Raw genomic sequence first — 15,669 nt, forward strand, 5'->3', positions numbered from 1 at the left:
ATTGACTATATATCTCTTGATAGATAAAGTTGGCTAAACCTGCTCCAAATAGAAATGAAATAATCTTTGAGAATGCTTTGTCAACTCTATTCATGTCTTACATATTATAAGGATTCACTAAGCTTCCTTTCATCTCTAAAGTTCACAATTTTAAAATTTAAGGTGTAATTCAAGATCATATAGTGCAATTTTCCCATTTGCAGAACAAATGCATCCTGCCGCCTATTTGATTAATTTGATTTCTTGCTCTCCTTTCTTAGAAAAGACCCAGAAGCTCTCTCAGGAGGCTCTCCCAGTTTAGGCGTGGACTCACAGCTCTTCTGGGTCTGCACCAGTTTCTGTGAGAGCAGTGGACTATCCTTACAGTTTGCCATCAGGGTGTGCACCATGTCAGTCTGTCAGGGAGGTTCCTGAGTAAAAAAAGTAGAGACCAAAGGTCACTCAGCCCAGGTCACCTGGTTCCTTCCTCACTGGCATTCATATCTCACTTCTTTTCACCTATTACCACAAGCTTGCCAGCCAAAGCAATCATGCCTTACCTCTACCGGACCTCAAGACTAAAGGAGCACCAAACTCCCAAGGATGCCCGCATTACTCACTCTTCAGGCCAGAGCTTTGAGCAGCTGAGGCAAGAATCCCTACAGAAGGGCATCTTGTTTGAGGATGTAGACTTTCCAGCAAACAACTCCTCTCTTTTCTACAGCGAGAGACCCCAGATCCCCTTCGTGTGGAAAAGGCCATGGGTGAGTGCAGCAAGTAGTGATAGTCATGGAGGCTGCGAGACCCAGAGAAAGAGAGCAGCAAGAAAAAGAGGAGTGTGAGGTTTTCATTGAATTCGATTTAGGCCGTCTTTCAAGTTGACTGTTGAGAGATATGTTATGAGAGACTCTTGAGAGATAATAAATGATGCAAGGAAAATGCCAGTAAACTGAGGGTGCTCTGTGTGTGTGTGTGTGTGTGTGCGCGCACATGTGTTCATGCCTAAGGTATCTGTCTGAACTATGTTCTCTATTCTCTGACTCCCACTGAAGTTGGCACAAAGAGGGTCTTAGTAGGTAATGAGTGGGAGTCAAAGTTTCAGCCAGGATAAGTCAGATATTGTTTCAAATGATAGGTCCAGCCTTGGGCAAAACATGAGAGGAGGTGGCAGCCCCTCATTTCTCACAAAAGGGATGTGCTAACATGGGAAACATATAAAATGTTCATAGCTTCCTGTTCTAAGTCCAGGATACTGTGGTGGATGGTTGCTGAGTGCTGATAAATATGTGATGTGCATTAGAATGCACATAAACAGAATTCTCTCCCCAATCACATATCTCCTTTCTAAAGGGGTGCCAGCATTCATGTCACTCAGTTCCAACAGCCTTAAGGTGTTGGTTCCAAGTGCTACTAACTGGTATCTTCAATATCTACTGCTCTGAGTCAACAAGGGTTTGACCTCTGAATGGGCACTGGTGGCCCTTCCTCTTTTGGGAAGAGGATCTACCTAGCTAAAGCTCTTTGCAGGGTCAGGCTGTGGTGGGTAGTGAAGAGACTGCAAAGAGGACTGGACCTGTTATTACATATTGCATGTTGGTCCCACACTATCACCCATTTTTCTCTGACTTTCAACATAATATTAGCTTCCACAAGCCTCAGTCTCTTCACCTATGGAAACCATAGGTGGGACTCATAACTAAAGTGGGAACCATAATTGTTACTGTCCCTGATGTTGGACACATAGGTTTACAATAAATGAGTTTCACTATGACTGGCGTCATCATCATCTTCATTTGCTCTTAAACATTAGATTGTCCATGACACAGGGACTGCTATACTACCTCACTAGTAGCTTGCATAAAATAGTGTTGTTGTCTTAAATATATACCTGTCCATATTATTTTTAACCTGTCTATATATTTGAAACAAACAAAAACCCTCTGGCACTTCAGACGGTGAAGTGTTTCCCTGTAGGGCAGAGTAAACGCAGGACAGAGGTCCAAGTTTCCTAGTATGGACTGAGGGGAGCAACAGAATTATGGTGAGAGTTGTCAGTATTCTTCCAGAAGAACTTTATGGCTTGGGTGCTGTTTACATTTCTGCTCAGCACTTGAGTAGTGCATGAGACTCTGAGGCAGGACCCTAGTACCACCTTCTTGTCAAACACAGCTGTGTTTGGAAGCAGGGGAGAGGCACACAAGAGGTGAATCAGTGATGTCAACAGGACAGGAAGGTGGGAGCCAGCGAGCCCTAGAGAGTGTCCAGGGAGGATAATCTGCTGGCACATAGGGAGCCTACAGGCTCAACTCAAAGAAATGAGAATGTCCCCAGAGTGTAGTCCGCACTATCCTTCTTGGAGGATTGTTTACCTAAGAAAAATTAAATGTATCTCAAATGATGGGGGATCCTAGACTGATTGGTGATGGGGAAAATGACCACAATGCAGTTCATACAAGGCCCCTGATTCCTGGGTGTCTTTTTTTTTTTTTCCTTTTTGGGTTGCACTCTGCGATGCACAGGGCTTACTCCTGGCTCATGTACTTAGGAATTACTCCTGGCAGTGCTCGAGGCACCATATAGGATGCTGGGAATCCGGCCACATGCAAGGCAAACGCCCTACCCGCTGTGCTATCACTCCAGCCCCAATTCCTGGGTGCCTTGACTTCCTTTCTCGTCCCATCTCTCTGTCAGCCAATATCTATCCTCTTTCTTTCATAAACTTCTTCCCCCAACTTCCAAGCCTAAACCTGACACTTTCAAACTAGAAGGAATGAATGTCCCTTTAGTTCAGACTATGGTCCCCTGGCAGACTGCACATAGCCCTCATCCACAGGCTCAAGTTTCCTTTGCATCTATACTTACTCCCACCCATAGCAGGCACACACACACATATCTTGAGAGTAACACACAGCTTTCGATCATAGCCTTGTTAGAAAGGTGAATTTTCCCTTTCCAAATAATTGCTTAGTAGAGGAAATTATGTGTATCTGAACGAGTCCTTGATCATGCACAGTTACAGTCTCTAAGGACAGAATTTCCTTCTTGCTTCATTCTTGGTCTTCCTAGAAAATCAGCTCTTGTGCTGAAACCTGCTCCTTCATTCCTGGGTTTCCAAGCTGTACTCTGGATTCACTTCAGATTTACCTCTCAACTCAGATTTAAGTTTCAGGAAAACCTTATCCTCTAATGCTAAATAATATTACCTCTGGGGTCTACACAAATATTTACGACTCCCTGGCTCAAATGTTATGCACTCAGAGTAGTCATACGCACAGAGTACTCATGGTATGTGTAACATACACACAGATGGGTATATTCCACATTCCTACACAAGTAATACATGTGTGGTCTCAGAGGAACCACAACTTTATTTATTTATTTTTATTTTTTATTTTATTTTTTAAATTTTTTATTAGTGAAACATCATGGGGTACAGTTGTAGACTTACAATTTTTTGTGCTTGGGTTTCAGTTATACAATGATCAAGTACCCATCCCTCTACCAGTGCCCATTCTCCACATCCAGTGCTCCTGGTATCCCTCCCACTCCCTACCCCCCTATCCCACCCCACCCCTGTGGCAGGGCATTCCCTTTTGTTTTCTCTCTCCTTTTGGGTGCTGTGGTTTGCAAAAGAGGCATTGAGTGGCAATTATGTTCTGTCTATAGTCTACTTTCAGCATGCATTTCTTATCCTGGGAGGCTCCTCCCAACACCCTTTATTTGGTGCTCCCTTCTCTATCTGAGCTGCCTTTTCCCCTAGCATGTGCGGCTGGCCTTCAAGCCATGGAGTGAACCTCCTGGTACTTATCTTAGCTATTCTTGGGTGTTAGTCTCCTATTTTGTTACTTTATATTCCCCAGATGAATGCAGTCTTTCTATGTCTGTCCCTCTCTTTCTGACTCATTTCACTTAGCATGATATTTTCCATGTAGTACCACTTGTATGTAAATTTCATGACTTCATCTTTTTTAACAGCTGCATCCTACTCCACTGTGTAGATGTACCAAAGTTTCTTTAACCAGTCATCTGTTCTCGGGCACTCTTTTATTTCCAGATTTTGGCTATCGTGAATAGTGCAGCAATGAACATAGAAGTGCAAATGTCATTTCGACTGTACTTTTTTGCCTCTCCAGGATATATTCCTAGGAATGGTATTGCTGGGTCAAATGGAAGCTCAATTTCTAATTTTTTGAGAATCGTCCATACTGTTTTCCAAAAGGGCCGAACCAGTTGGCATTCCCACCAACAGTGAAGGGGAGTCCCTTTCTTGCCACCTCCATGCCAACACAGGCTTTTATTCTTTTGGATGTGGGCCAGTCTCTGTGGTGTGAGATGATATCTCATTGTTGTTTTTATCTGCATCTCCCTGATGATTAATGATGTAGAGCATTTTCTCATGTGCCTTTTAGCCATTTGGATTTCTTCTTTGGAAAGTGTCTGTTCATTTCATCACCCCATTTTTTGATGGGGTTAGATGTTTTCTTCTTGTAGAGTTCAACCAGTGCTTTGTATATCCTTGATACCACAACTTTAAATATACACCACTTCATGGCACGAGGCACATGGGTGTAGAACACGGTCTTCATTCACAACACAACTGTGCCTTCAGTATGCATATACCGAACTCTCTGAATGAGGTCCATGAACATGCCTCCTCACAGAAACACTGGTTTTACCGATGTATGTTACATATCCAGGGATGGATCTGATGACTAGTGTTCACTAAATGAGACTGAGTTTCCCCCTTTTATACTTCCCATCAGTCTGTAGTTGGGTAATTTATGATAAAACAAAAATGCTCCTGTAAAAAACCCAAACAGAATCAATTATAACACAGTGCTGAGAAGCTGTGGCAGCTGCAGCTACAGAGGGATGCTGCAGCCAAGGTGGGAAGGAAGGCATCTCCACACTCCGATCATACAGCTGCCTAAGCACGGGGCCCTCCCAGACTTCTGTATCTATTTTTAGGTCCCCTTTAAGAATAATTATCAGTGGGGCTGGAATGACAGTACAGTGTGTAATGTGCTTGGCCTACCTGGGTTCTAACCCTGGGCCCCCATGTGGTTCTCCAGGAGTGATCTTTCAGTGCAGAACTGATAGTGTGAAAGTGGATTTTCCTGCACTGATGGGTTCTTGAGAATTGTATGAAAGATTTGCACCCAAAACTCAAAAGATTAAAAGAAATAAAGCAGTTTGGTACAGCATCCTCTCCAGATGTCCAGATCTCACCTTTACCCTTGAATAATGTCATTGGTCCTGTCCCTGATGTTGCCCTTTCCAGTGAACATCCTCTTCTCTCCTCCTGTCTCATTCAAGAGTTCACTAGCTCCCATGAATGATGGCCAGGTATTAATTCTGCATCATTTTCTCTCTCTTTTATGCTTTTCCCAATCTCCAGCCATGACAACATATTCTGTACCTGTCACTGGACCTTCAAACTGTACCCCAAAATTCCTGTCATCATGTCCCAGATTTCTTAGGCCATGGCTACTTGTGTTTGGTGTGACTCCAGTGTTCAGCACCTTATCAGTAACTGGGCATCAGAGCCCTGCCTGAAACTGAACTTTCTTGGGCATCTGAGCCTTGCCTGTATTCTGGAGATTCAGTCCTGGAATCTGCATACCTGGACCTTGCTTGTGGAAACTCTTGATCACCGGTATTTCATCTGGAGTAGGCAGGGAGACTGCACCTGCTCCATTTGGGGTGCACCAGTGAAATTTGCCTGGTATGGGGCCTGGAGAGATCTCTGGCGCTGTGGTATCTTCTGAGACTTGCTGCTATGTTTTTGGGTCAGAGCTGTTGGTGTGCTAAGATCCACATTACAAAATTTTCAGCAGATTATGTCTTGGTGAGGTCCATCCTGAGACAGTGGAGTCAGGCTGGGGGTATTGCGGCGATTTTGGATTGTAGAAACAAGTGGCTGCTGGGGGCTCTGCTTAGACAGGCAGGGGTCAACCCGCCCCCCTCCAATTTACCCCGGTCTGTTCAGCCATGCATGGGTCCAAGCTTTTCTGTGGCTTTTGATCTCTTTTGAGATTTATTTAGGGGTCTCTAAAGCAAGGTCAGCAGTAGAGCTTTCAGGGTGGTGCTGGAGTTGGCTCGTGGGGGTTACTGCCAGTGCTTCCATGTGTATTGGGAAGTAGGGGGAGGTAGCCCACCCCAACTCTGATAAAGCCTGGAGATTTCAGTCATGGAACCCACATACCAGAATTTTCAGCAGATTATATCTTGGTGAGGTTCGTCCTGAGATGGTAAAGTCAGGCCGGGGATATGGCAGGGATTTTGGACTGTGGAAGCAAGCGACTGCTGGAGTTCTGCTTGGGTGGGCCACCAGGCCAACCCGTCCCTTTCAGACTTACCCCAGTCTGTCCAGCCATGTGCGGGTCTGAGATTAACTGTGGCTTTGGATCTCTTTCGAAATTTATCTATGGGTCTCTGAAGTAAGGCCAATAAACAAACTTGTATAGCTGAGCTGGAGGTGGTTTGTGGGTGTGGCTCCCACATACCTAACTTTTGGTTGTCTAATTTCTTGGTAAACTTGATCCCAAGTTGTTGGGGACTGGCCATAGACGCAGTGGCAATTTTGGGGTATCAGGAAGCCTGAAGGCACAATCAGGTTGCTGATGCACTTGCCCCGCAGGTACAGATTGACCAGCTGGTGGCATCATACCCCCCAAGGGAATATTTTAAAAGCTTAAAAGATCCTAAGTGTACTCTCTGATAAGATTTCTGTGTGCCTATAACCCACAAGTCTGACACATTCTAGTGTTTGCAAATCTAGTACCATTATTAGGCACTTAGCTTTTACCCCTGAGAATCCCTCTTCCTCCAAAGAAATAACCATTTTCCCCAGATTCTTTGGGACACAGACCAGAGGAATAAAAAGGATTTGGGGAGCTAGAAGAAGAAAATTCAAGGCAGAGCTCTCCCCAAAGTCTTTGCCCAGATAACGGTGAGGTGTTTCTTGTTTCCGTTGCTGGTATATACAATTAGGTAGGAAAAGTTTGTAATCTGCATACAAATCCAACAAATGGGGGAGCATCTGCTGAGCTGCAGAACTTTCATCTATAAATCAAGACTTGTTACTCCCTCTTCCAACCTTCACAGGCTATCAGTTCAACTGGCTTCTTCTTTGGATAACCATTTCTAACTGTTCTGAGAGAGGTCCTCGCACGCCATCTCTCCATCCTAGCCTTAGGGGACCTACATGCCTTTCCTCCTGCTTATGGTCACTCATAACCCCAGAAGTTACCTTCTTTTTCTACTGTTCTGACAGCAGTCTATGCCAGAAATGGAATCTGGGTCCTCTCCTTACAAAACACAAAGGAATGCATAGGTCTTATATGTTTTCTAACATATCTTCATTAAAGTTTTCTACACCACCTTTCATGTTATTTACAAATGTATTGATGATTATATACATATACTATTTTATATATAGTATACAAATTATAGGAAAGATATGTGCATATATATCTTAATATATATAAATGCATATTTTAAAAGTTGGGCAGGAAGTGGGAATTCATACTTAATCCTAAACATGTGTATTACCCCATTAATTTTTTTCTCCTTCCCCACCTTATCCTTCTTGTTGCTGCTGTATTTGTTACAAAGAGTAGGAGTCACACACAAGCCTGCCATGGTTCTCATTCTTTTTGGTTGTGGTTCTGACTGGGGATCATTATGCCATTTACATGTGTGCTATGTAGGGTAAATTTGGGGTAAACGTGTACATCTGACTGCAGTTGACCGGAGATCACACACTTGGTTGTAGCACCAGGAATTCCCTAACCTGGATAGGTAGATGTGAGCAGCACCACAAAATAAACTCTCATCCTTATTCTTTCCAGCCACTTTGTGACACTGAGCTATCCCTACAGTCTTTACTACTTTCTTTTATATAGAGGAATTTAAAGGTCACCGGGACTAAGATGCTCATAATTGAGGGGGAAGGTATCAAAGCAATGGGTTTAGACTCCTGGATCAAGGCCCAAAAACCATGGGAAATCCTCAGTGTTTGGCTAACAGAGGCAAAGTTGGAGTCTATTTGATTGGAAGGTGGTACTCAATGGTTGGTCAAAAAAGGAGGATTTCTCCCTGGGGGATTGATCTACTAAAGATAATCTCAGGGAGTAGAGTCCCCACAGCCTTATATCCATTCACCAGGAGAAAAAATAAAAGAAAAAAACCCTTTATTCCAAGGAAGCAAAGGGATCCTGAGCCTGCTCCATCATGCTGCAAAAGAGTAGAGGCCCACTTTAACACTGTTTTTGTTCTTGTAGGAAATAGTGAAAAACCCAGAATTTATTCTTGGACGGGCCACCAGAACTGATATCTGCCAAGGAGAACTTGGTAAGTGGGGGGAGATGAGCCTAAAGAGGTAGAGGTGGAACTGACCACCTTGTGGAGGCCAGTGAGATGAGGCATCTGAGCTGCCACCACAGCCAAAATATCTGAGAGTCCTGGACATTTACAAAGAATGGGAGAGAGTCACTGCTACCACACTGCTTCCTCCTTCTCCAGTCTGCTGCTCTATTCCCTGACTTAACAGAATTCAGTGAACCCAAAACCCCTAAAACATTTGTAAATGAATGTATGCGTGGTCTTGGGCTCAAAAATAACAGAGATATCCAGATGAATTAATCTGTATTTCTAATTTCAGAACACATACACTAACTTGGCTATCTTAGACATGTATTCTTCTTCTAAGCATGTATTGACTCATTTTATCATCCTAAATTACCCTCCTGATTCTACAGATTCAGAGATGAATCATTCAACCGATTTCAGAGATGAGGACTCATCTACATAAGTCATTCAATGTCATGGAAGTGATAAATAAGCAGAGTCAACATCCAAATATATGCCTATGTCACACTGTCACACCATGGGGATTCATACATTGGGGAAGACCACCCAACTTCAGATCAACCTAATATTCTTCCTACAATTTATCTGAATGCCTCCAGATAGGGAACATTTCAGGTTTGGTCCAAAATTGGGCTTGGTTTACTTTTGTTTTATCTGAAAAAAGTAACACTGCAATTAATGAAAGATGTCAAACTTGTCAGTAACATTGATCAGACTCAGACATTTATTCAGTTGTTAATAACATGGACCATAATGAAACGTTTGTGCTGATGTTTACACTGCATGCAAGACAAACTGTTAACTTAAACACAGAATCCCAGAGTCACTGTGGGCAAATAGATTGCCTATAAGGAGTTTGGTATGAACATTTGGTGCTTAACTTCAGTTATTAGTTTTCCTAGATATATATTAACATGAAAGAGAACTGGGGAAAAAGTGAATCATTAACAAATCATAGAACTAAAAACCGATTGAAAGCAGATGCAGTTTGAATTGTTATGTACAACTAAACTGAGTCTGGATTAGTGAAAGGCACCAGTTCCCCAAAAGTACTACAAGACGACACAAAGTTATTTATTTTCTGAACTTTTATTTTATATTTAAGCACCATGATTTATAAAATTATTAATAATTGAGTCTCTGGCATATAATATTTCAACTCCAGTCCCACCACCAGTGTCAACATCCCTCTACCAGTGCACTCAGATTCCCTCCAATCTCTCAGCAAAATACTTAATAGAAAGATTATTAGCTTTAATTGTAGTTTGGGTACCATACTTGAGGTATTGTTGGTCATAGTGGTTTTGAGGTACACAAGTACCTCACATTTATACCACTATTGCATCAAAGACCTTCAGTCATTTTCCCAATGTTACCTCAAGATCACCAATTTTTTTCTTCCTCAATTTCTCTCCTTCCTTGACATTTTCATTTCTGTAATCTAGGGCCAAAGTTTGCCCATTTTTGATTCCCTTGTCTATGTTGTTATATGTACTATAGATAAGTGAGAACATCCAGTATTTGTCCTCCTCTGGCTTACTTCAGTTAATGTGACATACTCCAGGCCCACAGAGGTTGCAATATATGTCAGGATTTCATCATTCCTGTAACTTCACAGCATTCCATTGTGTATGTACACCACAAATTCATTATCCAATGCCAGAGTGATAGTACTGAATGCAGGATGCTGGCCTTGCATGCAGCTTGCCCGGGTTCAATCCCTTCAACCCATATGGTCCTCTGACTCCATCAGGAATGATTCTTGAGTCTGCATTGAGTAAACTCTGAGTACATGTAGGATATGTCCCATAAAAAACAAAAATACTCATTATTCATTCATCTATGAGACTTTTGGATTGGTTCCAAATTATGGCCATTATACTAGTGCTGGGGCTGGAGCGATAGCACAGCGGGTAGGGCGTTCGCCTTACACGCAGCCAACATGGCCAACCCGAGTTCGATTCCTCCACCCCTCTCGGAGAGCCCGGCAAGCTACCGAGAGTACTCGATATGCCAGACACAGTAACAACAAAGTCTCCAATGGAGACGTTACTGGGCCCGCTCGAGCAAATCGACGATCAACGGGAGGGCCTTTACCTTTTACCTTATACTAGTGCTGAAATAAACATAGGTGTGTATGTATCTGTGTGGATAAATTTTTTGGTTTTGAGAGGTAGACATCAAGAAGTGAAGTAGCTGGATTACCTCAGGGCTCTATTCTTATTGCTTTTTTAATTTTGTAAAGTTTTAGTTTAATCTTTTTTATTAATTTACTGTGAATTACAAAGTTATTAATGACTGGGTTTTAGGAATATAATATTTCAACACCCATCCTTTCACCCCTCTCCACCTCTCTCCTCCAGTGTCCCCACAGCCTCGTTTTCTTCCCACCCACCCACTGCTTCTATGAGAGGCACTAAAAAATCACTTTTGACACTTTGGTTTATACTTCTGTTCCAAATAGGGTTTCATGCATACTTTCAGCTTCCTCTTCCTCTTCCTTTCCCTGTCCAATCCTCCCACTCCCCTAAGTGTCATGCTTCCTACTGGAGACCAGTTTCCCTGTTCTTTGTTTTTGTTGCTTTTGGGTATTAGTATTATCCCACAAATGAATGCATTTATTCTATACCTGTCCCTCTCTTTCTGATTCATTTCATTCAGCAGGATACTCTACATTTCCTCCCATTTATAAGCAAATTTTATAACTTTCTTCTTCCTCATGGCTGCAAAATATTCCATTTTGTAGATGTACCATAGTTTCTTTATCCAGTCATCTGTTCTCGGGGACTCGGGTTATATCCAGATTTTGGCTATGGTGAATAGTGCTGCAATGAACATTGGGGTCAGAACTAGAACCCTCTGTTTAAATGATAGCAATTTTTGTGTGGGTAGTCAGACTCTAATGTTTTATAGCCATCTCCACAGCATTGTGAAGGAATTTCAGTAGAATAAGCTGGGTTAGCTCTATTTTAATGATGAAGACTGTTGTGAGAATATTTCTGCAGATAACTAGAGTATTACCACCTGGAATTAGTTTGTGTGAGGTGAATAAAGGACAACATGGGGTAAGGCACTCCTCTAATTATAAAATGATACAGGGAGATAGAACCTAGTTTCCCTCCAGGCACACCTAGTACCTCAATGCAAAGTTCTTTCTGAGCACCCTCCCCAAGCAGGTACAAATATCTGCTTACTGCCCTCCTTCCCCAAACCCACACCACTTTTGCATCCTTGGTCTTCTAGAAGGAAACTCACTGGAATTTCAAATAGCTGATGCATATGCAACCTGAAATCCAGATAAGCATATCCTGCAATAAGGCCAAGACAATGACAGCTGCTTGTGCTAAACTGAGAAGGGAAGAGGAATCAGGAGAAGAAAAATTACTTGTTGATAATCTTTCTATTTTTAAAAAGTAATTCACAAGGCACAGCCATATCTGGAATTCTCTATGTAGTCTGACATAGGGTTTCCCATTCACCATTAATTATACGTGAAAACTCTGATTTATGAATTTCCATTTTTCAGGTGATTGCTGGTTATTGGCTGCCATTGCTTCCCTTACACTTAATGAAAAAGCTCTGGCTAGAGTTGTTCCTCAGGACCAAAGCTTTGGCCCTGGTTATGCAGGAATATTCCATTTCCAGGTAAGGAAGCATCTTGGTCAGTGGACTGCCTCTTTCGGACCAGTGACCATGTGTTTTTGTAACTGCCTGATAATCTGGGAGGAATGTGATTCTCTTCTATGTGACATTTTGTCAAAATTCATGCTCAAATCTTGTGTTGTTACAGAATAATCTCTGAATGTATTGTAAGAGAACAGAATGAAGCAAAAATTTAAATTCTAGAGGTCCATTTGTCCAGGATTTTATTATTTGAGATTTATCTCCCTTCTAAATCGCTTGTTAGAGAGGTTATATAGCTTCACTCACTAAGCTTGTGGGTTTCTGCGTTGCTTTACCACTGTGAATTGTGTGGTTTGGACTTTTACCGCTGGACCTAACACCTCCAAATACAGGTCAGAGACCTGATGGGAGTGGCTTCCGGAGCCTCAGCGGGTGGGGTGGAGGTCAATGACAGAGCTCCATGGGATTGGCGAGACCCAGGCAGAAAACAGCCTCACTTACAGAAGAGGTATTAGGTCCTTGCACCTCAAACCTGGAAATGGGTCTGTCACCTGCCTGGGTCCTGCATGTCCCAAGACCCTCTGCTCTGTCCTTGATTTCAACCCCGGCCTGCACCGCCATGGCTTCAGAAGTCCCCAAATTGCAATTTTCATCAAGATTCTCCATTTAGTCTGGAGGGGAAAAAAACCAACAAACTGATATGCATTACAACGGGATTAACCCTCTGTATGGGTTAGCCCTCCATATGACACATCATCATAATTTCTGTTTCTTTCCTTGGCCAACAGTTCTGGCAATACAATGAGTGGTTGGATGTGGTGATTGATGATCGGCTGCCCACATTCAAGGACCGTTTAATTTTTCTCCACTCTGCTGATCAAAACGAGTTCTGGAGCGCCTTGCTGGAAAAAGCCTATGCCAAGTGAGTGCTAGCATCCAAGCTTCTGCAGACCCTTGTCTCAGGGACTCTATATTCCCCAGAATCCTTTCAGAGGGCTTGGGAGCAGGAGATAGAGGCACCATATTACAAGTGCTACAGTAGGGATTTCCTGCTGGGGGTTTGGTTAAGATTAGGCACTAATGGAGCAACCACAACAGTTTTCTCTCTAATACGTGATCATAATGGAAGCACTCATCCTCTTTCTCCACCTGCATTCAAATGTGACTTTTGACAAGATCCAGCAACCGTTCATGATAAAAACTGTCAACAAAATGGGAACTAAAGGAACTTTCCTCAATATAGTAAAAAAATATCTATCATAAACCCACAGTAAGCATTATTCTAATGGGAGAAAACGAAAAGCCTTCTCTCTAAGATCAGTCACAAGACAAAGTTGCCCAGTATTGCCACTCTTATTCAATATAGTACTGGAAATACTGACCATAGTAGTTAGGCAAGAAAAAGTATATCAAGGGAATCCAGATAGGAAAGGAAGTCGTCAAGCTTTCAGTATTTGCAGATGACATGAGAAGACATGATAATATACTTAGAAAATCTTTAAGACTCTACAAAAAAGCTTCTAGAATATATATATATATATATAATATAATATATATAGTAAAGTGTCAGGTTACAAAATCAATAAGGAAAAGTCAATGGTTTTTCTTTGTACAAAAAATAAAACCAAAAAATAGATGTTAAAAATCCCATTTACAATTATGTTGCAGAAAACTGTTACTTCAGAATAAGTTTAATTAAAGAGATGAAGGACCTATATGAAGAAAACTATAAAATAGTACTTCAGGAAATAAAAGAGGACACTAGGAAATGGAGACACATACTTTGCTCATGGATTGGGAGGATTAACACCACCAAAATGGCAATACTTCCCAAAGCATTATACAGATTCAGTGCAATCCTTATAAGGATACCTATGACATTTTTTCAAATAAATAGAGCAAACACTCCTGAAATTCATATGGAACAATAGGTAAAAGGTAAAATAAACCCCCTTATTTATAGCTAAAGCAATCCTTGGGCAAAAGAATATGGGAGGCATCCATCACTTTCCCCACTTCAAACTGTAATACAAAGCAATAGTAATTAAAACAGCATGATCTTGGAACAAAGATGACTATCTTGGCACAGATTCTCAAACATATGATCTTTGATAAAGAAGCACGAAATATGAAGTGGATCAAAAAACCCTCTTCAACAAGTGGTGCTTGGAGAAAAGGACAACTACATGCAAACTCCTCCTTCCCCCGCCAAAAGAACCCCTCAGACCTCTTTCTAACACCAGGCACAAAAGTCAGATCAAAATCGATTAAAGACCTCAATATCAGACCTGAATCCATAAGTTATATAGAAGGAAAGATAGGCAAAACCCTCCCTGACGCTGAAGCTAAAGGCATCTTCATAGATGAAACACCACTGACCAAGTGGAGGCAAAGATAAACATACACTAAACTAAGAAGCTTCTGCACCTCAAGGAAATGGTGACCAAGATACAAATACAGCCTACAGAATGGGAGAAATTGTTTACCCAGTACCCATCTGATAAGTGGCTAATATCAAAGATATGCAAGTACTGGTAGAACTTCATAAGAAAAAAGCACCCAAGCCCATCAAAAAATGGGGAGAGGAAATGAACAGAAACTTTGTCCAAGAAGAAATTACAAATGACCAAGAGGCACATGAAAAACTGCTCTACATTACTGATTATCAAGTAGATGCAAACCAAAAACACCAACGAGATATCATCTTTCACTACAGAGACTGGAACATATAAAAAAGAACAAGAACAATCATTGTTGACATGAATGCAGGAAAAAGGGACACTCATTTATTTTTTATGGGAATGCCAGCTTGTTTGGAAAACAATATTGACATTCCTCAAAGAACTAGAGATTTAGCCTCCATATAAATCAGCAAAACCACTCCTGGGAATATACCCTAGGGGCCCAAAATCGCATCCCAGAAAAGTCATCTGCACTTGACTTTTACAGCACTATCCACAATAGCCAGAATCTGGAAATAACATGAATGCCCAAGAACAGAATACTGGATAAAGAAATGATGCTACATCTACACAATGGAATACAACCAGTGCCAGGAAAAATAAAGTAATGAGATTTGCTTATAAATGGATAAACATGAAGAGTATCATGCTAGTCAGGACAGGGACAGACATATACTGATTGCATTCATATATAGTATATAAAAGAATATTGTATGAGATTAATACACAAGGACAGTAGAAACAAGGGCCAGGAGGTCTCGTCCTTGGTAGGAAGTTTGCCATAACTGTGTGTGTGTGTGGGAGGGGGGGCAGAACAGAAAAGAGACCACTATGACAATGATAACTGGAGATACTACTCTGGACAAGAACTGAGTGCTGAAATTAGGTAAAGGGGTATACATGATAACTTTCAGTACCTGTATTGCAAATCATAATTCCCAAAAGGAGAGAGACAGAGAGAAAGAAAGAACAGGGAGAGAGAGGGAGGGAGAGAGGGAGAGGAGTAAAGTGTCTGCCATAGAGGTAGGCTAGGGGTAGAGTGCTGGGAGGGCAACTGGAGACATTGGTGGTGGGAAATGTACCTGGTGAAGGGATGGTTGTTGGAACATTGTATGACTGAAACACAATCATGAACTTCTTTGTAACTGTGTATCTCATGGTGAGTTAAATTTTTTTAAAAAGAAAAAAATTAAGAAAAGAGCAAGTAGGATAAGTGGATGAATATTCTGGA

General features: G+C 41.7%; 1 protein-coding gene across 2 annotated transcripts in view; it reads left to right on the forward strand.

Annotated features, from left to right (window-relative positions):
• Positions 1 to 530: 530 nt before the first annotated feature.
• Positions 531 to 15,669, forward strand: part of CAPN9 (calpain 9) — a 56,650-nt gene continuing 41,511 nt past the window's right edge. The window contains exons 1-4 of one of the 2 annotated variants that reach the window (XM_056113630.1): positions 531 to 743; positions 8,265 to 8,334; positions 11,879 to 11,997; positions 12,765 to 12,898. In XM_056113630.1, the coding sequence (XP_055969605.1) occupies positions 531 to 743; positions 8,265 to 8,334; positions 11,879 to 11,997; positions 12,765 to 12,898 (536 nt within the window). The remainder of the gene's footprint in view (positions 744 to 8,264; positions 8,335 to 11,878; positions 11,998 to 12,764; positions 12,899 to 15,669) is intronic. The other variant, XM_056113631.1, reaches the window with a different exon arrangement.

The sequence above is a fragment of the Sorex fumeus genome, unplaced genomic scaffold (genome assembly GCF_029834395.1).
Source record: "Sorex fumeus unplaced genomic scaffold, SorFum_2.1 ptg000021l, whole genome shotgun sequence".
Taxonomy (NCBI): Eukaryota; Metazoa; Chordata; class Mammalia; order Eulipotyphla; family Soricidae; genus Sorex; species Sorex fumeus.